Here is a 21,350-nt window from a genome sequence, read left to right on the forward strand (position 1 = left end):
TCAGTTTGTGGTCTCAAAAAGCTCTAGAAGTCGGTTTTACGTGGCAGCATTTGTTATCCGATTTCCGAAGTCATATTGTTATATCCTTTACATATATCAGCGTAATATACAGGAAACAGTTCGTAATCCACGAATTTGTTGAACAGCCCTTGAAAGTTTAAATAATAATACGCTCCGCGGCTCCTGACGACGTCATCCTTTTATGTAAGAGACACTACGGAGGAAGATTTGCGTATCTAATACATAGAGTAATTACTGCAAATTGGAAGACATTACAGAGATACTGAGGCAGCTAGACAAGTGTGGATGCAGATCTAATGGTGGTTAGTCGAGCCACAGCCTAGCCACAGCCGCGCCACAACACCATCGCGATGCTTTTGGAACCTTCGCGCGTCTTCTCGAACGCAATAAGTTTTCTAAGTCCGCCGTGCAGCCACGCGTCGTGATCGCGCTGACAAACGATGTGTCCCATTCACCACTCAACGCAGACAATTTAGCTCCTGATCGGCTCCGTGCTTACGTGTCATTTGTACCCGACCTCTAGAACAGACTAGAATAGTCGATGAGTGTTCGGAGTCATGTTTCCCCGGTCCCGCGACGTGGCCCAGGACGTCCTCCTCGCGTCTATAAAAACAGGTGCTGGTCCCCTCATCGTCCATTCCATCAACGCACTTTTCACATATCAGCTTCCCATTACTAGTTGACTACTTTCATTAACAAACGGAATTTATCATTTCATCGACTTAATTGATCAACAACATGCCAGCAATCATCGAGTATCCTCCATTCTTCGACGTTCTCCAGTCTCTCGGTGAAGAGCTATCTCGAAATTATGGTCCAACTACTTGTGGTCCCAGTAATTGTCCTGCATTTCGCCCGGCTTCGGATGCCTCCCGCTCGAAGAAGGACGTGATCTTTGCCCCCTCCGTTGATGTCTTCGACACCGACCGCGCCTTTGTCGTCCACGCGTCTCTACCTGGGGCATCTTCCAATGCAATATCGGTCGACTTCGAGCCTAAGACCAACGAGCTTATCTTGACCGGTGAGATCAAGAGGCCCGGGTCGTTCGCTGACGATACGTCTATCAAGTCGCTCCGTATTAGCGAGAGGCGTGTCGGCAAATTCGAGCGGCGACTACGACTATCACCTACGACGAAGATCGTCCACGACAACATCACCGCTAGGTTTGTCAATGGTGTGCTGGAGGTCGTCGTTCCAAAGGTTGAGGAGCAGCCAAAGCGAAAGATCACTATAGAGACTGTCGGTAATCCGGCAGACGACTGGGTCGATGCGGCTAGTTACAATGAACAAAATTCAGGTTCGGACACCATTGGTACGGAGAAGCTGGATTGAGTAGTTACTTTTTTTGTAGTGGTTTTGTAATTGGTCGTCGTATGCTTGGAGTACTGGGTACTTCATGGTTCATGGCGCTATGGTTGTATTTGAAATCCGCTTTGGAAATCTTTTAGCGAGTTTGCTTGTAATTTGTTTGTTTTCTTGTTAACGTCACTATTCTTGGTTTTTATTTCTTAATTAATAACGTATAACATAATGCATTAATTACATCCGCTCCTGGTACCATATTAGAAATAAGCTATTCAATAGCTCGGGTCAGATAATTAGAATATTGGTACAATACCCCTTAAAATTGCAAGCAAGCCTGTTGCTCAACGCCATTGAAAAATGATTCATGATCGCGAACGCGAGACTGATGTCGCATGCTTTTTTGCAATAACTATGTCTAGATATACATACTTGGTCACTGGTGCTAACCGCGGAATTGGTATTTGGTGCCCTGGCGTGCTTACTTATAGTTATTGACGTCATATATTAATGCTCCTAGTACAGGCTTCGAGATCGCACGACAGTTGTTAGCCGAAGGAAATTATGACGTTATAGCCGTTGTTCGATCAATTGCAACAGCCGGTCCGATAAAGGCACTTGTGGATGAGAACAAGAACTCGAAAATTGTAGAGTTTGACGTTACCGACAGGCTCTCGATCAAGGGGTAAATCATGTTTCCTTAATTCATTTCCCTGCCATACTAATCGTCCTCTAATATAGTGCGGTGAAAGCTCTCAAAGCAAAAGGTGTTTCCAAGGTTGACATTCTTATTAACAATGCTGGTGTCATGCATGAGCAGCTACCTATGGAAGCACTTGAGGATAGTGAATTTGAGCGTCTCCTGAGAACCAATGTCGTCGGCTCAAGCGCTGTGATATCGGAATTTTTACCATTGCTGCAGCAGGGCACGCGCAAAGTTGTCGTGAATATATCAAGTGAATTGGGCAGCATTTCTATGAATTCAGGCTATCCTTCTGGAGGTAAGAGTTAGGTCCATGCGAACACACTGAATATCTTCTGACATCTGTTAGGATACAATGTTAGCAAGGCTGCACTGAACATGCTTACAAAACAATATGCCGTGGAGAAGGCAAGCAGCGGATTCACGTTCATTGCTTTGGATCCCGGTTGGGTCCAGACCGGTAAGATTCGTTGACATATTAACGTTATATATGAATGCGACTGACGGTGACACCTGCGCAGATATGGGTGGAAAGGGAGCACCGTTGTTAGTGAATGAGAGTGTCAGTGCGATTGTGGCGACATTATCAAAGTTAACTACGAAAGACAATGGTAAATATATGAACGTAAGTTCTCGTCCGTTTTGTGCCGTTGCTACATGCTTATTTACATATTTATAGCGGTTCGGTGAAACTCTCCCCTTCTAGTCAGATATATTATACTTGTGTGTCGCTAAATAAAGATTTTGGAAACTGTTCAGTCAGATGACAATCTAAGACGCCTTTGCCAAAATAAACATTGACCCCAAGCACATGAATATGACACAAGAATAAAATACATCATTTCCGGTTATGCAAACGCCCTTTCATAAAATAGTAACAAATAAGCAATAAGCTGATACAAAGTTCATGTCAGAAGTATAAGGCCAATTGTGCATAATATAAATAGTCGGAGGTGAATGATCTAATTGAAATGATATATGTTGTTGAAAGGATTACTGGGTCCTCTCACTTGTCTAATTTTTCTCATAGAAAATGAATCAAAAGACACTGACTTCCTGATAGCTTTCCCGCTTTGACGCGGTATCGAATGCATGTGAATCCTGAACCGGACGCGCCGGAGCATCCTTCTCCGGAACAGGTGGTGGGCTAACGAAGCTCTCGCTAGACATCCTTGCTCCTGGATTATAGTCTGCAGTAAAAATCTGGCTTGAGTAAGTAATCATAGTCCGCAGCATCGTCTGTATTGATCCTAAATCAGATGACATGGAGAAGGGATTGGTGCCGGGTAGAAGACTCATAGAGAACACAATTGCAAGATTAACGGCATGCATCTTGTTAATACTGCCGTGGCTTGAAATTCTACAAAGTCGATTAGCACGAGATTAGAATGTTGACGCTTTATAACTCGACATACTTAGCAAGGTGCTCAATAATTCTTTTAAGCAAATAGTAGTTGTAAGGTGGCAGACTTTCAACGACACGGGCGAACTGCGAAATCTGATTACTTTCGTCTGCCAGCTCTGAAAATAACATCAGCTATAACTCTCGGACTTGAGTAATTAGGGAAACATACTCGCTATCTGCGTAAATTCTGGGAACAGCTCGTCAGTCAACAATGGCTCCGGTAGCTCTCTCAAATAGAGTTTCAGGCACCCGGCAACAGTATTGATGTCGAACCAGCGCTCATCATCCATGTTTACTGCAGAGCCTGAATCGAAAGCTTTCTTCAATTCGTTCACGTTCGCCAACGATCCAGGAACTCGATAAATCCCAACCTCCTCCACTCCTGTATGGTACTTTAGAATTATGCTAATGACTAAACTAAAATAATAAGTATACCTCTAGCTTCAATCTCTGTCAATAACAGTTGGACTACTGTGGGGATTGATTGATTTTCTCGCTTACAGACCGCCTCTATGGGAACTCCAAAGACTAAGCGCAGTCGTTAGTTGAGAGCACTGTAGGGTACAGCACTTCACGAAGCATACCCTTGAATGATATATCCACCGGTTCCAGCACGTCCTTTGTCACTCGAGACTTCTCGATAGCTGAAGCTCGAACCGCTGAGCAATGTTTGACCCATTCGTCGAGATCGTTGTCGTTGGTCGCCTGGAACAGGAAATCCGCACCATCATCACAGACAACTTTGAAAACGCCCATCCCTAGCATGTCCGATGGTATAATCGTGATGGCCGAAGCCAGATTTATTGAAACGGTAGGCTTATTTCGAGATTCAATTGAGGAGATTTCAGGCAAGTCCAGTGGGGACACCGAGCGATCCGGCAACGGCGGTGACCAATTATTGGAGAATGCCATTGACAGAGGGCGAACTGCCCTGAGTAGTCCACCAAACCTAGAAGACTTCGAAAATTTTTTATCCGCAATTTGCATTGCTCCGCGACTTCTATTGTACGGAGTTTTCATCTGGTCCCGCAGTTGCCGATCCAGAACCTCTTTCTGTCTAGCATCACGACGAAGCTTCTCTTGCTCTTGCGCGACGAGACCTCCAAAAGCTCTAATTGTTTTGCTCCCCTTATGGCTCAACTCCCTCATCTCTCGTGCAGCTGCCTCCTTCACTTGACGTTTGTCGTATCTATTGGTCATATCTAATTTGAAGAGCATCGCCGCTGGTTCTTCGGAGTCAGATACAATGCTCCTTCTCAATGGCTTGGTATCCAGGACATTGCTGAGATAGTTGTAAATATAGCGTTGTTTGTCGAAATTTACCATCAGTGGATTCGCGACGGCCATATTCGGAACGTAGCACACAATCTCGAGGATACGCTCGAAGATCCATCCCATACACGGTGTCAAGGGCTCCCACATTTCAGTCTGCTCTATTGCATTATCGTCGCTCTCATATTGCGGAATAATATCCTCTAATAAATTCACCTGCTGAACATCTCTGCCAACATCCCTGGCAGCCTCAGCCCAGGCGACTGCATATTGGCGACTTTCAGGCCGAACAATTGCTGACGCAATGGCACTCTCAACCAGCGAGGGAATTTTCATCTGCACGTCGTCCTCCATCGGCTTCTGATCGGTAGAGTTGAGTTGAGATCCGAACTCGATAACGCTCATTCGTTTGCGGCATATCCCGATGGCGTGTAACAAAACCACCATACGCTTCACTCTGGTTGACTTCTTAAGAGACGGATCTGCGATATGCATGGCCACCCACAATACCAAATTCATCCGGAAAGCATACAATTTCTTAATAGCCTTGGGAAAGAGGGAAACCATAAGCTCATCAGACTTAAAACAATGAAGCGACGCACAGAATCCGAAAACATCCTGGATAACAAGGTCATCATCAGTATTCACGTTGGGATTTCTGTTGCTGAACAGCTTGTGTGGATCCACAGTTTGCATTTCGAAAAGCTCATAAACAGCAAGCCAATCTTTCATCTTAATTTGCCTGAAAATAATGGCAACGATCCTGTCAAGAGAGTCGCAGAATTTCTCAATACTCTCGATATTGAACTCCGGAAACTTCAAAGGCATTGACGGTGGTGATGGAACCACTGGCCACGGCGAAAGATCAATAGGCCTGTAGGATTTTCGTGCAAATGATTTTCGCAGTTTTCTTGATTGAGTCTCAATAGTGTCCGCGAATGCGGTTAAATTCTCGTCTGCAATCTTTCTCTCCTTCCATATGCCTGCCTCCTTATCAATAATGTGCAAAAATTCTAGAAAGGACTCGCGCAACTGAAGCTCATTCAAGAGGTCGGAGTAATGTTCTGAGACCCATAGATTGCATGCTTCTAATATACCAATATGAACCTTGGCGACGAAAACCCAATCTATGCCACTTTCAGTCTCATCAATATAGCCATTCCAATCCGGAAATTCTCGGGATGCTTCGTTCGTTGCATGGAGGGAAGTAGCCGCAGCTCGCGCACAGAGGAATCGTCTCCGCAGCGCCTCTAATAGGCAACTAGGAGAGACGAAATTCCGATACGTAGCCAAAAAAGTTGAAGTGAAAACGTCCATATTCATACGAAATGATGCCTGGCCGAATTTTTGCAAATAGAAAATATCTTCACTGTTAACCCATGAACTGAAATCCTCAACACCAATCACCAGGACATCAACAAGTCGATCAAACGTTCCTGCCTTGGCAACAACAGTAACACTCTGAGGTTGGGATGATCGATAGTCCGCAATCTGAGATTCAACAGCGGCTGGTTGAAATTGTGCGGACAATCTCCTTGAACCATTACTCATTCGTTTAGAGGGATTCTCAAAGATCACACTCGACAATCTGGATGCTCTCGCGCCGTCGTCTTTAAACGATTTCAACACAAGCTCATTTCTGACATGATATAAGTTCACGCCCATGTTCAACACATCACGCACACTCTTGACCAAAAAGTGCCTGTTTGGAAATCCAGCAACTCTATTGCGGCTCGTTGTATCCAACTCAGAATATCCAGTTATAGTAATATTAGCCCTTGATGGCGGAAATGAACTTGCCCGTCGCAACTGCTTGGATCCAATATCCAATCGTCGATTCCCTTGAGGAACAATGGGATCCGCAGACGTTTTGGATTTCAATGACGAACTAGACTTTTTGTATAGCAGTCCCCCAGCTTCCAGTAAATCTCTCTGCGCAAAAAGTTTGTATGAAGGCAGAATCTCAGTAAACAATATCGCAGAGTAAGATCCTGTCGATAGCGGTGATCGCTGGGAGGTATAATATTGTGCATACTGACCCGTGACTGGCGGCTCGTAGACAAGAGACATCTCCATAATGGCTAAAGGAGAAATCGGTGTTGCAGATATGTGAGTCTCATAAAGCGAGTATAGGCATTCTTGGAGAGTAGAAACAGGTGCCTCTAAGGTCGGCAAATTGTCTGCATTCTCAACTGACGTTATATAAATAGTCCATCTTTCCAGCGCCTTGTGAATGCGCTCTAATTCATTCCGAGAAGAAGTAACGTCAATTGTGGCCTGTAACAAATTAGATTTCTGTACTATTTCAGTCCGAATGCTATGTACCTTATTTATTTCTGACATTCTCTCAAACAGATGAATGCTGATGTCGCCAAAATATGGCACAACCCAGTCTTTGCTGTATGTCATTCCAATTCCATCCGGCGCAAGAATATGAGAACTTTCCCGCCTAGTTGAAAGCTCACTAAGAATAATCCGTCTATCCACATCGAATATGACAGGAGCCCAGTCTCGGTTGACAATGTCAATAATATCTGCAGAAACCAGAACCCAAATCTCTTTTAATCGACAGATTGCGGGAGAACACACAATGCTTGCAATGGCCAGCCAGCCAACCATGTCGCCTCTCTGTTTCAAAATATTTCCGAGCAATATCCACCTAGATAACAATTTGCCCATCAGTGTCTGTGAATTTTGACCCGCGCTTCCAGTGATGAACAATTGCCTGATCATAGTGGTACCAAGAAAATGCGGCAACATAATCGTTGACACCAATGGGTTCTTCCTTGCGAACTTATACTTCAGTCCGTAAAGCAACGAGAAGTCAGCGACAGGATTCCACGTACGAAATATCCGTAGGTCGAAGATGTGAATCTGCGCTGCGAAAATTTCAATGTCAATATCGAGAAAAGTGTCGACGGAGAGATCTTTAACGTCGCTGTAAAGTTTAGTGTATTTTACGTCTACGTCTAAAGTCAGAAGGTCGTCGTATGCAAACCGCTTGAAGGGAATTAACATACCGGTGCTTGATGCTGTATAATTCAGCAAGGCCAGGAGCTGAGATTTCTTGTCTGCCATTCGACGTTCGATGGAGATTCTGTCATTCATCGCTAACTGACCGCTGAGTGACTTAAGAACACCATACACAGCATCATCCAAAAGTGCAGCGCTCATCCGATCGACGATTGTGTTCAGGATGAAAGTAATCCTTTCAGTGGCATCACCTAAAATCGACAATTTCGCAACCGTCTCCATGGCATTGACAAAGTCCGTCCAAACAGGAAGTAGCAAAATTGTATCATAAGCAAAGGCCTGATCCTTGCCATACAACAGTTCATGACATATAGCCTCAATTGAACCGGAAACAATATTGCCGTCTTCGTCCACTATCAAACTAGGATGACGCGTTAATGACTGGTGCGAAATCTCGGCAGCAACTAAACATGTTAGGAATAATCATTTGCACCACAGAAAGACATTCATACCTGAATCAGAGATGCTTAGCTTGTTGAACGAAGAGGAGAAATCGAAGTACTTCACTCCCATATCTGACGGCGGCTTATACAGATAGAGAAAGTTATCCTTCAAGACCGCCCTCTGCAACTTCCAAACTGGCAGTCGGTTGGCCTTCTTGGGATCAATTTCAGAGCGATTAAGCCAGCCTTGTTTATATCCTGGAATGTCCGAGGGATGCCTCGGCCTCTTGGTTTCCGCAATGGGGCCAATTCCACCAAAACTAGAATACCCAGGAGTCTGCCTCCAATCCTCTCTGCCACTGTAGTCGTATTCTCCTTGAAGCTCCCTTGTTGATGGAGAAGAGCCCGCAAAAGCTTCAATGTCGTTCATCGATCTCGACATACTCATATGCTGGACAAAATTGTCATCTTTCGATCTATGTGCATGAAACATCGGAGATGGTGGATTTGTCGGTGATGGAGGAATCGAAGTCACCACACTAAGATTCTGGTGGTCGTCGGATTCGCTGTCCTTTCGGTGTTTGAACAGACGAAGAGGGCGTCCAGGTCGGGCCGCATTTTCATCCTCTCCCCTCGAGTGAGAATTACGGGTCACCGTCAGAGGCAAGTAAGAGGATGATGCAAGCAGATAATTCTGAGAAGTTGTTGCACCATGATGACTTGCAATCTCACCATACGGACGCGTCTGCCCGCTCGAAGATGGTGTCTGCTGCTTTGAGGAGCCGCCCCACTTCATGACTCTATAGGACTAGGACCAAGGCTACAGAGTGCAATAACTAAAAGGTGAATGATCTGCTAGAGCTGGATCTCACTGTCAAATATCATGGCACTACCAGCATGTATGGCGTCAGTCTATTGTCTTCGAAATTGCTTTGTGCACGATTTGGGGTCCCCGTTACAGAGACGCGCCAGGGGCTAGTTATTTTAGCCTTACCTAAATTGCTGCTTTGGAACTGACAATAATGCAATCCAGATTCTACTAGAGAATCCTGGTCGTCGCTTTTCTCGATATCTCACGCAGAGTAAGTTGAAATCAAGGTAAAAGACGAAAAGAACGTAGTTGTGAGGCGATGGGCTGTGCGAACGACCGCGTATTATTATGATTCTCCTGAATTCCCGATAAATTATTATGGACGTTGGTGCCTGGTTTCCTCGTGGCGCGTTTCAAACTTTATTATTATATCAACCAATTCAGGGTTTCAGGGTCGAAGAAATGCTGGCAGTACTATTGGGTATAAGAATTTCCAACTTCATTCGTAGATACATATCCTATCAATATCCCATATCCCATTACGGTTTAGACCATGAAAGATAGCCTGTAAAATGGCCTCTGCGCTATAACTTCCAAACCATCGGGTTGATTTAAAACCAACGGCTTAGATCAAATTATGACCTTAAGAACCTCTTTATAGACTACAGCGAGGATATTTAGCTAATGCCAACAGTTCCGGTTATCAACTTAGGGGATCCAAATTGTAGCTTGCAAATGATACGGCCATCAACACATATTGTTTATACAATCCATACTCCAAACCCAGTGGTAATATACATAATATTCAGACAAACCGACATCACATGAATAAGATTTGTCCGCTATTCCAATAAATTGTGATGCATGGCCTTGGGCCTTTAAAATCCATATTTAGCTCCCGATTCTCGTTTATTTCGCCTGCCACTTGCAAAAGCTTCTTCAAGGCCTTCTCGTTGCTGTGTCGCAGCTATAAGGAAAATAATGTTAGGGAACGCTTGCAAGATGCCAAAAGAATCAGACGTACAGCTTATCAGTCCACGCAGCTGATGCTTTCCAGATCCAATTGATCGCAACGGTTGCACCTAAGATACATTTGTTAATGGTTACGCTGACGAATTTCGAATGTCTACTAACTGTTTGTGCAGCTCCGGACGCTATCAACGACTGGTTGTAGCTGTATTGTTCATCAACACTATAATCCACGATTCGAATAGGCTGATCTGATTTCCTGTGTCGTCCCTCCAGTATCTGTAACTACAGGAACATGTAAGCAAAACTATACGCATATATGTCATGTCAACAAGATGTCAAGAGAAGCTAAAGCTTACATTGGAATCACTCAAGCCGATTTCTTTTGCTATAGTCTTTAAATTTTGTGCGGGGTCATTGGATGCAATTTCCACTGGCCAACTGCTAGTATCCGCGACCTGACCATTAAATGCCTGCTCAGCTTCTATGACAGTTTCTGCGTCGAGTTCCGAGAGATCCGGAAGCATGAGAGGTTTATAAGGACCGCTGAAGTTCGCAACTGATGACTTGTCTGGCTTCGAGTCGCTTTCATCCACTAAACCAAGGTCTTTTCTGTGTTAGTACAACAGCGCATAATTATCGCATTTATGACGGTGTGAATCCTCACCTAACGACATTCCTGCTAACCGTGATTTGCGCTTCTTCATTGGGATCGTATCTGCTGGGTCATTTTCAGTGGCGTCGTCTGTGTTGCTTCGCTTCTCCCAGCGTTTTAAATCGGTATTCGCATCAATTAAAAGTGATTTATCCTTTGAATGAGATGTACTTGGCTCATTTTGGTTTCTGCTATCGCTATCGGATATCCGGCCTGACTTACTTGCGGTCTTCGCTCTCTGCTTAACGGCGAAAAAAGGCTGGATCGCAGTACGTTTGACGGTGCCGTTACTGGATATTGGCTTATCAGGCTTAACTGGCGAGGACATTGACAAAGAAGTTATCAATCTGCCACTATATATTCGTGATATCCAATGGCACAGGGGCAAAGTATGATACGAGTAGAATCTGGCATTTAGAGATCTGGTCCAGTCATGCGGCGTTGAAAGCTTCAGGTTTGGGCATCTTACTTCGGAATCGACAGCGAGTACAAACTTCGCCTACATTTCATCATAATGACTCATAAAAACTAGTAAATTAGATTATCTAAGTGCTCGTATGGAATCCAGCGGTTGGGTCATGCGAATACGGTATCTCCCGCAACTAAAAATATATGAAACTATCCAATTCATTGACACTTAGAGTGATATTACAATTCCATAACTGATACGACATGAAATTTATATACAGTCAATCCCAAAAAATAATTGCAGCACCTACGATTCCAACGTGGTCTCCCACCGCAGTACTAAGCAGGCCCAAAGAAGCTTAACTGATGTTGATCGGACGGGGAACTGTGTTTTCTTCTTGGTATGGCCGCAACTGTTCCGAATTGCACTGGGGTCTCCTATCTAGCATGAGCAGCAAAAGTTCGATTGTATTTTATATAAATATATCTTTGCTTTGCTTACAATAATTTAGTATCTTGTATAATAAGTAGTAAACCATGCATGTAATGATCTGATGCATACAAAAATTCCAATACCGTGTATATATTCTCGACCGCACCAAAATTGCAGCTTGCATATCGCACCTGCCCAAGCAGTAAGCCTTTAAAAAATCTTTAACATTGCTTAATTGGACAATTAATTAAGGCGGCCAACGGAAACGTGAAGGATTAGCCAGCTATCCGCAGTGCTTGACCTGGAAACATTGATTAATAACAATCACAGCGAAGAACGAGAAATGAAATCAATAAAATAACTTATCCATAATCTAATCACACGTCAAAGCTAGCAAATTTACACAGTCAAGCATGTTGCTAACTCATATTAAGTAGCTGAATCGATGACTTAAAATTTAAGGAAGAAAAAGCTATGCCGGTCATATATACCGCTGCCATCATTAACGGCGGATTACGGACGTCGGAACGAACAACCGGGGTCCCCACAATAGCTGCATTTTAAGATGTAAATACAGCATATATACAATATACACACGTCGCCGCAACATTATCATAGAGTAAAAAGTGAACTCCAACTTGGCCAATGTTACAGCACCAAACGCGCGAGTAATTGCGCATAAATTCTAAACCAAAGCAAAATTACAACCAGTACTAAAACTCCGACAATGGAAACATAAACCATTGATGCGAATGCCAACTTAATAATCAGTACTCCGAACTCCGTGCCCGTTCAAGTTCTAGTCGAACATTTGTCGTCGCAATATCCACCCAACGATCTTTCATAGTCTCCACAACTGAGCATGTCTCATTGGAATGAATCTCTCGGATTGCCAGATCATACAGAACATGGCTGACTTTTTTATTGATGTCAGTATATTGGTCCTTAGATATCTCACCGGACCTATAGAGCGGACGAAGCACGTCCCGAACTATTTCTTGAATCTGAGTTTTCTCTTCTAAACTCAACAGCAATTTCTGCGGTGAACTTGAAGCAGTCGAAGTTGGCGACAATGTCTGAGGACGAACAGGAGACATCGATGACAGAATTGGAGACATAGGATCACCAGTCGGGGACGGTAAAGACCTTGGCGATGGCATCAGTACAGGCGATCCAGAAGGCGATCGAAAAAAGGCATGGGACGGTGCTGGACTAGCCACAAGTGGTGGTGACATAGGCGTCGGTGTTGGTAGGGGGATACCAATTCCATGTGAATGTAGATCTGTTGAAGGTGAAGACGGTCGTCTAATATCTTGAAGAAGAGATTTCATTAAGGACGGCCCCTCGGATGCTGACTTTGTGCCATTCTCAGCCGGGCTATTGCTAATAGATTGACGCCTGTGTGACTTCGGTCTTTTTAGCTTTCGTGACGATTCAGGGCTTAACTCAGACTCGGCAGACACCGAGTTTGGCCTCTTGGAATGCCAATCAGCAAAGCAGTGTGACGGCTTTGGGCGAGAACTTCCGCTTTCTGAAGTAGAACTTGCACCTTCCTCTATCTCAAGAGCTTGCTCTAGCATATTCCACGAATCCACCATTTCCGGAGTCTCCCCAGGTTGCCGTTGTGGATTCAGGAACAAAGATGCCGTGCTTCTAAAAAAGGATGACCCGCCTGTGGCCTCTGCCACTCTTAAACGCATGCGCCATACACGCCTTTCGTCAGCATCCCTCTGTCTAGCAGAATCGTCCCTCCTTGTGCTCTCATACTGACTGTTGCCGTCGTCCTCGCTAACATTATCCAAGTCATCGTTCAACCTATCCCAAACAGCTTGCCACGCACGATCCCACAGGCGAGTTTGCCTCCGCCTCGACCGAGTCGTACGACGTGGCGGCCTCGTCCTAGTACCTCTAGCACGGGCATTCGCAACGCGCATGATCGATTCCGTAACCATGTGGTTGTCCACACACGACGGACAATACCACGCCTCGACGGGCACACCATCCATACCCAAGCAACTGGCATGATAAGGCGCGTCGCAAGAATCACATAATAGGAGCTCATCCTCTCTGTTTCCGAGATCACATACGAGGCAAGTGCAGACATCCTCCTCCTCATCGAATTGGTCCAGATCAAGTAGATTTTCGTCCAACTCTGCTACCTGGACCTTTGTCTCCACATTGTATGATGATACGGGATCCCCTAAGCACGATGCCCATGTTAGTAGTCTCTCTCATGGCTGATATGCTCAGAATACAATACCTTTCACAGTATGCAGGATATCCACAGTATTGAAGTTGGTTCGACAAGTAGGACAACCTGTAACACAATCATGTTATTAACTGTATAACAATTCAAGCCCCTGTTACAAGTTAAATAGAACTTAACCTACTTGTTGCTTGTTCTATCCACATTTGAATACAACTATTGTGCAGCTTGTGCCCACAAGGTACCAAACGCGCGATCTTGTTGGTACCATCATATACGTCTGAAGCACCTGCGTCCTCTGAGACCTCCGCTGCAACTAAATTTCTTTGCAGGACATTATTAGCGTCACCCTTCTGACTCTCCGAATGGTCCGGAGCCTCCAAAGGGCCAATCGTGGGGAGACCTTGGAGACATATGATGCATGGGTACTCCTCCATCAATATAACTAATACTACTTCGAACGGTGACAATCAGACTCTGAATCGGGAATACGCCACCAGCGCACTCTCTGGCATTACCACCAGACAGAATAAAGTATCCTAGGTATACTTGGTATAATACCAAGGTATTCTTGATAGAAATATTTATTGAAGTGTTGCGAATAGTGCATGTTGGTAGGGAGGGCCGGAGCTGGTGCGTGGTCATCATCTTTTATAGGGTCGCGCCGTTGTTCCTGGGAATTTATGCACTAAGCGTCTTATCTCATCGTTCTGGCAACGTTGGACCGCAACTCGATCTCCATAATTATTTTCGGAACTCTACGTTAACCCTTCGTCTCAGCAGTCTCAGATGTAAACCGCAGTATTCGGTATGCCAGCATCCACGAAAGTATTTAAGATTCTAGGAGACGATAGCAATCTAGTGATATAACGCCTCCTTACTGCGCCAGCTAATTATTGCACAAGGTTGCATCTGCTGTAATTCATGAATTTGTGATGATACATTGTATTACCCTTTCGCAGCCCCACCATTTTTACTATATAACACAAAACAACCGAGTCCAAGTTATGAAAACATATTCTATTTATGCTTCAGCCAACTCTCTCAGACGGCGTATAGTAGATCGGACGGTCGCGGCGTTAGTAGTACTTTTAGAATAATATTAGCCATGTTGCTATCCACCAATATTACATAACTGAAACCGTAACATACGAGAGAGTGTAGGCACCACCAGCGACGGTCTTAGCGCATGATCGGCACTTCCAGATGCCGGTTGCAGTTCTCTTGACCGAGTTCTTGCCGCAGAAAGAGCAAAGGTAGCGAGCGTGTTGCTGGATCTCAAGCTTCTTCGATTGTCTTCGGAGAGACGAACCCTGATTATGTCGGTTATTATCACATCTACCATATATTGAAGAATATTTCCCAACGGTAACTTACGTATCTGACACCGTACTTTCCTGTGATTCCGACCTTTTTCGTGCGTTTCGTCCTGGAATCAATCAGCATCTTCGACCACTTAACGACATCAAGAAATAATATTCAATTCCAAATTCCACGAACATTTTGTATATCTATTTAAGTCTATGTTAGAAAACTGCATGATATTACCGACCACACGTAGTGACTAATTGTAGCTTACCCTTTTTCCTGGTGATGAATTTGGATAAGAGAATAAACAATCAAAGGCTCAATCAACAACGAGTCATGCTCTTTGGGATAAACCAAGCATAGAATTGCAGGGCAGCGTCAACGTGAACGTGAACGTGAACGTGACTGTCGTTTGGTCCATGAGAGCAAAGGAGCCATCCATGCAGGGTTAAGCCCTATACAATTGGTGCGGCGCACAATGCGATCACAATACCTTCGGAAAGCGCAAGTTGTCACGTGCACCCGCGAAGGGCATCAAATCTCAATAAGAGACTGTTGGTTGTGAATGACCTAGATATTCCGGAAATTGACAGCAAATACTATGACTAGTTTCACACCTGAAACTTTACTTGAAAGTTCTCAGGCAAGGACCGCACTCAATGATGACTATGAAATCCGTTCGTGTGGAAGTACGCCCACGATTCGGGGTCACAACGAGCCAAATAACTCATGCGTTAATGAGCATGCGACAGCCGGTGAAGCGAATGATCCCCCGCTATTAGTTACCCCACTGCGATACGGGACTGTTCAGCCGAAGCTTTATAGAGGACTGTATCCACGAAAGATTAATCTTCCGTTTCTGCGACGACTGAAGCTCAATACGATTCTCTCGCTTACACCCGAACCATTAGAGGATGACATACAGAAATTCTGTATTGACGAAGGTATCAAAATGACACACATAAAAACATCAAAGTCGGGAAAGAAGGGGCTTCCGATAACTTACAAGGAAGTTACACAGGCAATTGAGGTAAAGTTGATCGCGTTATGCCATGACGGCTTTATTCTGATTAAATTGCGTTTAGATCATAATTAGCCAGCAGCATGCTCCGTTATACGTTCATTGCTTAAATGGTAGTCAAGCAACGAGCTTGGTTATTGCCTGTCTGCGAAAACTGTCTTTTTGGCGTACGTCATCCATATTCTCGGAGTTCATGTATTATTCGGAGGTGTCGGCAGCAGATCACAAATTTGTCGAAGAGTATAAAGCCGAAATTCAACTCCCGCAGGAAACCGTCCCATGGATATGGATGGGTTTGTCGAGGAAAGGTATTGTCGAGAATCATCCTACCGTGAAGATCAAAAACGCCGACAATTCCACAGCGAGAGACGAAATAGCTGAGGACGAGTGAATGTGAAGGATGTATGTACTATGCCGAAATTCAATCGACTCTATTTTGAACTGGTGTGGGAGAGGCGGTTAAGTGGTGGCGTTATGGCAATTGGGCATTTGGGTATTAGGTGTTATTTGTGGGGGGCTAGGCTAGGCGCGGGAATGGATATGCATCCAATGACTTATTCGTCTTAGACTTTAGCAATAAAAATGTACAGTACCAATTAGAATAAAACTACATATACAATACAATGGAGAAATTTGAGACAGGTCATAAAATGATCCAAAAATCCTTTTTCTATTCATATCCAAATTGTCGAGTAGCGCTAACTACTTCCGATGCAATGTTTTCATCTCTCCAAACCGTCCACGTCCCTGGCTTGTATCATAAGCCCGGATAATACGTGACTGACCCTCGTCAGCTTGAGAAAACGCAAACCCACGCTGTTTCCGCATCCGCTGCACTTGCCGCACTTTGCGAATGGCTTTCTGGAATTGCTCCATCCTAGAACGAATTAGTATAGTTTTTAGCGGCAACAGAATACATCAAACTTACCGTGGCCGATAGTCCGCAATATTGTACTTCTGAATTTCCTGAACATGATGGTATGATTTCGGAAAGTACATGCGCTTTGCATATTTCCATGTAAAATCGCGAATCAAACAAAGCATGGGAAGAATAACGCACATAGCCCAAAAGGGCAGCTCCGAATACAAATGCGGCATTATGCCATAGTATTCCTCAGAGACGCCTACCATTGGTGCGACGGTACCATAAACGGGGAAGAAAATGAGCCAAAATAAGAAAGATCCGGGAATGGATATAACCGCGTACTTTGTCCACAGATTCGTAATCAGGGCCGCTTTCCCAAGAACCGTAAGAATGCAAGCAGTGTACAGAGCGGTACCCCACACCCAATGCCCGGCAATGAGACCATCTGTCTCCTTTAAACTGTTTCGATAGGTAAATTCAGCACCCACGTAAAGGATAATAGAATGATAAAATCCATTTAAAATCCATGCCCAGAAGCTTCGAACATTGAACTATGCTGCGTAAATATTCATCTCAATAAGAAAACATAGGCTTACTTACAAAAGTGCCTTTTTGTCCCAGCTGATATAACTGCGGATATCTATCCAGCAGGCGAGCGTTGATAAATTGATCAAACACGCCGAGAACGAACGGGGGTGCGACAGTAAAGAAAACGTTATAGAACGTGATACTCCATGATTCATAGATCACCTGTCCAGAGAATGCATTTTGAAAGACATACTAGAAGACGATTAGTGACAGCCGTAAGCACAATACGTAATTGCAACAAACCCAGAATTGTGTCATATAGAGGGTGATATTTTTGTAGAACGAATAGAGGATCACTTTACTTAGTCGCTGATAGCTCCACGCTCCATGAACTAGCAACAGCTTTCGCAAGTACTTAAACTGGCCAATAGAGACATCCGCACTTCGAGCAGCTTGCATGCCCTCCATGCCGCTTATACCGACACCAACATGAGCAGCCTGTATCATACTAACGTCATTTGCACCATCACCGATTGCCAATAAGATAGCATTCAGATGCCTCTTCACAAGCTTAACCACTAATGCTTTCTGAAGTGGAGAAACCCGGCAACAAATGACTGCCTTGCACATAATAGCGAGATCCAAAAAGTCTTTCTCCAAATCCTTCTCCAGTGCAAACCCAAGAGATTTTCCATCAATAACCAGAGCGAGAGTCTGGAAAAAGTGTCAGCTATATTTCCTCCGTGATTGACACCGTTTGGTACACTTACATCAAGTAATTGCGTCTCAGCACTTTGACCCTTAATAGCAGATAACTTGCTTTTGATATTACTTTGCGCATCTTCTTTTGATTCCTCGTTGACAACCAACAAACTCATATCCTCACTAAGTAACTTACAAGACATTCCAATATTAATGGCAGTTTCCTGGCGGTCACCAGTCAAGACCCTATATATGTTAGCTAAGGTCGTCGAATGCGAACGATAAAGGACTAACCATATTTTTATCCCCGCTGTCTGGAGAGTATGAATCGTATCCGGTACACCATCTTGCAGTTTGTCTTCAATAGCAGTCGCACCGAGAAGGAACATGTCCTTCTCTATCAGGTCAGCAGCTTTGTCAAGTTCTTCTGATCTATTCGTTAATGTAGTAGCCGCCCGATCGAATATTGCGCTCCATTCTGCATATTCTGCATCGGAAATGGCACGCATTGCAAGGCAAAGAGTACGGAGACCATCAGCGGCGTATTCCTCAAGGTGCTGCATCGTAGCCTCCACATATGGATTGCCAGGAGAGAGCCGCTCTAGAATGACAGTATCTGCACCCTTGCAGTACAAGCGAATTCGGCCATCAGGACACCTGAAAATTGCAGACATTCTCTTTCTGGTTGAATTGAATTCGCAAATATTAAGAAGCTCGTACTCGGCGTTCGTGCCCAGTTCGTTAATAGTGACAGATTTCGGTCGTCTGGTCGTGAAACGATATCCAAGCTTAGCCGCTCCTTCAACTAATGCTCCTTCATCTGGCGACGCCGCCTGATACTTGATCTGATCATCGTCAGGCTTTCGTTCTGGTATGACAGTGTGACAGGTGGCAATCAACGTGAGGAACTCATGGATGACTTCCTTCGTAGGGTGCGAATCCAGGTTATCATTCAACGTTTTAAAATCGAAAATGCCGACCATCTGGCCATCGATTTCAGTTGCACGTTTATCTTCCGGAATCTCGTCACCGTAGCAGATACCGGCAATGGAACACTGTTTAAACTCCATAACGTTGCGGGTCAATGTCCCAGTTTTATCGGAAAAGATGTACTCAATCTGACCAAGCTCCTCGACTAAGCTAGAAGTGCGGCAAATAGTTGGTGTGTCTGTGTGCTTGTAGTACATGTCAAGATCTGATGAAATCAAAAAAGCCTGGTAATACTTGACGATCTCGACAGTAACGAACAAACTAATGGGGACTAAATTTGAAAAAAGAACCCAATTTGTAAGAAGGTCGGAGAAGAAGAGGCCAAACTTGTTTGTGCCCGCCAGATACAAATATGACAACGTCGGACCTGCCACCGCTGTTTTGATAACATTGCCTGCGGCCGAAATAACGGAAAGGATTATAAGAATCGCAAACAAAAAGATAATCTGCAGATTAACCATATGTTCGACTGCAGTTCGCTTGATTGGAGCAGCTGTTGCATTTCTCATTAGCTTTGTCTCGTGGCCGGTGAAAACGACGACGCCATGAACCCAAGGAGTGTTTCTAAGAGTGGCGCCACGCAAAAGAAGCTGGTCAGGATTCAACGGAACCTCCTTTTCGTTGCCAAATGTCTCCATCATGATAGTCGCCTCATAAGTGTACAGGCTGCTGTTAGGCTGTTCGGATTTGATCCTGCCTTTTAATCGACTCAGCTCCGTGGGACTAACAAGGGTCGCAGTCTCGTCCAAAGCCTGCTTGATCTTCAAATTTGTCTCGCCATCAAGATTAGCGGTCTCAATATAGCAAAGGCCTTCTGGTTCTGACGAAGCCAACAGGACCATGTCCGCCGGAATAGACTCTTCAGATTCCACACGGACAATGTCGCCAACAGACACGTTAACCCATTTCCTCGTCTCAAAAATTCCATTATTCAGCACCAAAATGGGCGCGTTGTTCAAATCTTTGTCAGCATTGCGTCGTTTGAAATCCTCAATCAGTTCTTTTACGGCCGATACCAGCAATACGATACCAAGAGTGATAATAGTTGTCCATCTGTTCGTTGGCGAGACATTCGGAACTTGCTGAATAATGCATGTGAAAAGGAAGAACAAGTTGGAATATTTGGAGAATTGCTCGAAAAGGAACTTTGGCAAGAAAGTCGCGATGTTGTACTTCGTGGTACTGATGTGGTTGTCGAGATAGCCATTACGACCGTTACTCGCCGAGTCGTTCAGATGTATGATACGAGGACCCAGTGTAGATGGATCAACAGGCTTTCGTCGCAATATCTTGTTGAAGATCTGGCGAATATCAAATTCCGTAGACGGCTCTGTATCGAGGTAGGAGTCATCTTGATAGGTGGCACCAACACCAAGGCCATCGATTGTACCCAATGGCGCTTGCGCCCGTGCGTCTGTCAATGGAAGATCCATTTCCGAGTATTTAGGACCGACCCCCAGTCTCTGCTTCATCCTGCCGTAGAATCTGCCAACTCCGGATTGTGGGGGCAGCTTTGACCGGCGACGACCGGTGCCTGATAGATCAGCCATATCGTAAGTTGTGTCGTCCGTAAACGGCCCATCGCTTGATGGATCGTAGTATGGCTGATAATTATCAAGACCGGTAGTCGAAGTACTATAAGCCTTGTAAGTGGACAATCCTGTGCTATCCGAATTGGTGTTCGGCTGCACTGAAGCAATATTCGTGGCGTTAGGCGAGGAAATGGCGTAAGGATCTGAATCCGGAGCCGAACTCGAGTATGCACTTATACTGGCATTATCTTCTGTTGCTGCATAGGGAGAGGAGATAAACGGATCATCGTTGGCGTCGATCGCATCTAACTGATCCAGGAATGGATTCCTACGACCCAAGGGAGGGCCAGAGCCATATTTGGAGGTGCCGTAACTGTTGAAATCGTCCATGATCTGCGGCAATACAGTTTAAAGGGGCAGCCAAAATGCTGCAATGCTGTATCTGCTCCCAATAGAATTTAAGGAATATAATGAAGATAGGGCCAGATCTAAAACTGTACAGCAGCAAATTGTCGACGGTGGGGTTGGGTTGGCTGTGCAAAAGTTGAAGATTGACGCGTATCCCCGGAGGAACCTTAACATTATTACCAGAATATAGCAAACGTAACGGCCACCATTCCAGCCACACGCTAAACAAAAGAAGACTAGTTACTTCGCCAGCAAATCAATGTTCAGAGTTCCATTTGTATTTCTGGCAAACGCATAGTTAGTGGCTAGTTTTACTCCCGTTCATATGTAAATTATCAGTCCGATTTTTTTCAACTCTACGCAAAGACAATTAGGCCGAGTTCGCATCACGAGCG

The 21,350-nt window shown here is 44.6% G+C and overlaps 8 protein-coding genes across 8 annotated transcripts; 3 read left to right on the top strand and 5 right to left on the bottom strand.

Moving 5' to 3' along the window:
- The first annotated feature begins 353 nt into the window (after positions 1-353).
- V1513DRAFT_235355 (HSP20-like chaperone) lies at positions 354-1,593 on the top strand. The gene has a single exon (XM_066894432.1). The coding sequence runs from the start codon at positions 760-762 to the stop codon at positions 1,351-1,353; it is 594 nt and encodes a 197-aa protein (XP_066751255.1). The 5' UTR covers positions 354-759; the 3' UTR covers positions 1,354-1,593.
- Positions 1,594-1,696: 103 nt separating this feature from the next.
- On the top strand, positions 1,697-2,823 carry V1513DRAFT_452089 (uncharacterized protein). The gene is made up of 6 exons (XM_066899068.1): positions 1,697-1,783; positions 1,849-2,008; positions 2,065-2,324; positions 2,376-2,486; positions 2,548-2,651; positions 2,706-2,823. The coding sequence occupies exons 1-6, from the start codon at positions 1,738-1,740 to the stop codon at positions 2,730-2,732; spliced, it is 708 nt and encodes a 235-aa protein (XP_066751256.1). The 5' UTR covers positions 1,697-1,737; the 3' UTR covers positions 2,733-2,823.
- Positions 2,673-9,288, bottom strand: V1513DRAFT_420021 (uncharacterized protein). The gene is made up of 9 exons (XM_066895928.1): positions 9,114-9,288; positions 8,189-9,008; positions 7,724-8,140; positions 7,029-7,666; positions 4,016-6,980; positions 3,867-3,959; positions 3,601-3,813; positions 3,442-3,547; positions 2,673-3,386 (listed from the first exon to the last, which is right to left on the bottom strand). Exons 2-9 carry the CDS (start codon positions 8,913-8,915, stop codon positions 3,065-3,067), a joined length of 5,481 nt encoding a protein of 1,826 aa, XP_066751257.1. The 5' UTR covers positions 8,916-9,008; positions 9,114-9,288; the 3' UTR covers positions 2,673-3,064.
- A 95-nt stretch (positions 9,289-9,383) lies between these two features.
- On the bottom strand, positions 9,384-11,366 carry V1513DRAFT_452099 (mitotic checkpoint regulator, MAD2B-interacting-domain-containing protein). Its single transcript, XM_066899069.1, has 5 exons — positions 10,567-11,366; positions 10,259-10,506; positions 10,065-10,184; positions 9,955-10,012; positions 9,384-9,897 (listed from the first exon to the last, which is right to left on the bottom strand). The coding sequence occupies exons 1-5, from the start codon at positions 10,880-10,882 to the stop codon at positions 9,809-9,811; spliced, it is 831 nt and encodes a 276-aa protein (XP_066751258.1). The 5' UTR covers positions 10,883-11,366; the 3' UTR covers positions 9,384-9,808.
- Positions 11,367-12,162: 796 nt separating this feature from the next.
- V1513DRAFT_384637 (uncharacterized protein) lies at positions 12,163-14,038 on the bottom strand (the record flags this gene model as incomplete). Its single annotated transcript, XM_066895178.1, has 3 exons — positions 12,163-13,595; positions 13,656-13,712; positions 13,786-14,038. 3 exons carry the CDS (start codon positions 14,036-14,038, stop codon positions 12,163-12,165), a joined length of 1,743 nt encoding a protein of 580 aa, XP_066751259.1.
- A 375-nt stretch (positions 14,039-14,413) lies between these two features.
- On the bottom strand, positions 14,414-15,276 carry V1513DRAFT_452109 (60S ribosomal protein eL43). The gene is made up of 5 exons (XM_066899070.1): positions 15,181-15,276; positions 15,102-15,112; positions 14,979-15,030; positions 14,754-14,914; positions 14,414-14,689 (listed from the first exon to the last, which is right to left on the bottom strand). Coding segments are annotated over exons 2-5 (279 nt in total). The 5' UTR covers positions 15,104-15,112; positions 15,181-15,276; the 3' UTR covers positions 14,414-14,625.
- Positions 15,277-15,378: 102 nt separating this feature from the next.
- Positions 15,379-16,573, top strand: V1513DRAFT_452113 (tyrosine phosphatase family-domain-containing protein). Its single transcript, XM_066899071.1, has 2 exons — positions 15,379-15,939; positions 15,995-16,573. The coding sequence occupies exons 1-2, from the start codon at positions 15,511-15,513 to the stop codon at positions 16,319-16,321; spliced, it is 756 nt and encodes a 251-aa protein (XP_066751261.1). The 5' UTR covers positions 15,379-15,510; the 3' UTR covers positions 16,322-16,573.
- V1513DRAFT_420030 (uncharacterized protein) lies at positions 16,488-21,104 on the bottom strand. Its single transcript, XM_066895929.1, has 6 exons — positions 18,320-21,104; positions 18,094-18,271; positions 17,627-18,037; positions 17,396-17,575; positions 16,859-17,346; positions 16,488-16,807 (listed from the first exon to the last, which is right to left on the bottom strand). The coding sequence occupies exons 1-6, from the start codon at positions 20,935-20,937 to the stop codon at positions 16,633-16,635; spliced, it is 4,050 nt and encodes a 1,349-aa protein (XP_066751262.1). The 5' UTR covers positions 20,938-21,104; the 3' UTR covers positions 16,488-16,632.
- Positions 21,105-21,350: the final 246 nt, after the last annotated feature.

Source organism: Lipomyces chichibuensis (assembly GCF_038497645.1).
Source record: "Lipomyces chichibuensis strain CBS 12929 unplaced genomic scaffold V1513scaffold_45, whole genome shotgun sequence".
In the NCBI taxonomy this organism is placed as follows: Eukaryota; Fungi; Ascomycota; class Lipomycetes; order Lipomycetales; family Lipomycetaceae; genus Lipomyces; species Lipomyces chichibuensis.

What these genes read in the sequence shown, in the direction of transcription:
- V1513DRAFT_235355 (XM_066894432.1), top strand. Translation starts at nt 760, where the DNA reads ATGCCAGCAATCATCGAGTATCCTCCATTCTTCGACGTTCTCCAGTCT.
- V1513DRAFT_452089 (XM_066899068.1), top strand. Translation starts at nt 1,738, where the DNA reads ATGTCTAGATATACATACTTGGTCACTGGTGCTAACCGCGGAATTG. An exon ending in TTCAGGCTATCCTTCTGGAG is followed by an intron (nt 2,325 to 2,375) that starts GTAAGAGTTAGG and finishes GACATCTGTTAG; the next exon opens with GATACAATGTTAGCAAGGCT. An exon ending in TCCCGGTTGGGTCCAGACCG is followed by an intron (nt 2,487 to 2,547) that starts GTAAGATTCGTT and finishes ACACCTGCGCAG; the next exon opens with ATATGGGTGGAAAGGGAGCA.
- V1513DRAFT_420021 (XM_066895928.1), bottom strand. Translation starts at nt 8,915, where the DNA reads ATGAAGTGGGGCGGCTCCTCAAAGCAGCAGACACCATCTTCGAGCGGG. An exon ending in TTATACAGCATCAAGCACCG is followed by an intron (nt 7,667 to 7,723) that starts GTATGTTAATTC and finishes CTTTAGACGTAG; the next exon opens with ACGTAAAATACACTAAACTT. An exon ending in GGTGGATATATCATTCAAGG is followed by an intron (nt 3,960 to 4,015) that starts GTATGCTTCGTG and finishes GACTGCGCTTAG; the next exon opens with TCTTTGGAGTTCCCATAGAG.
- V1513DRAFT_452099 (XM_066899069.1), bottom strand. Translation starts at nt 10,882, where the DNA reads ATGTCCTCGCCAGTTAAGCCTGATAAGCCAATATCCAGTAACGGCACC. An exon ending in TCGGCTTGAGTGATTCCAAT is followed by an intron (nt 10,185 to 10,258) that starts GTAAGCTTTAGC and finishes ATGTTCCTGTAG; the next exon opens with TTACAGATACTGGAGGGACG. An exon ending in CGTCCGGAGCTGCACAAACA is followed by an intron (nt 10,013 to 10,064) that starts GTTAGTAGACAT and finishes AATGTATCTTAG; the next exon opens with GTGCAACCGTTGCGATCAAT.
- V1513DRAFT_452109 (XM_066899070.1), bottom strand. An exon ending in GAAAGTACGGTGTCAGATAC is followed by an intron (nt 14,915 to 14,978) that starts GTAAGTTACCGT and finishes CGACATAATCAG; the next exon opens with GGTTCGTCTCTCCGAAGACA. An exon ending in GGTGGTGCCTACACTCTCTC is followed by an intron (nt 14,690 to 14,753) that starts GTATGTTACGGT and finishes TTATTCTAAAAG; the next exon opens with TACTACTAACGCCGCGACCG.
- V1513DRAFT_452113 (XM_066899071.1), top strand. Translation starts at nt 15,511, where the DNA reads ATGACTAGTTTCACACCTGAAACTTTACTTGAAAGTTCTCAGGCAAGG. An exon ending in AAGTTACACAGGCAATTGAG is followed by an intron (nt 15,940 to 15,994) that starts GTAAAGTTGATC and finishes AATTGCGTTTAG; the next exon opens with ATCATAATTAGCCAGCAGCA.
- V1513DRAFT_420030 (XM_066895929.1), bottom strand. Translation starts at nt 20,937, where the DNA reads ATGGACGATTTCAACAGTTACGGCACCTCCAAATATGGCTCTGGCCCT. An exon ending in ACAGCGGGGATAAAAATATG is followed by an intron (nt 18,272 to 18,319) that starts GTTAGTCCTTTA and finishes TAACATATATAG; the next exon opens with GGTCTTGACTGGTGACCGCC. An exon ending in CTGAGACGCAATTACTTGAT is followed by an intron (nt 18,038 to 18,093) that starts GTAAGTGTACCA and finishes CACTTTTTCCAG; the next exon opens with ACTCTCGCTCTGGTTATTGA.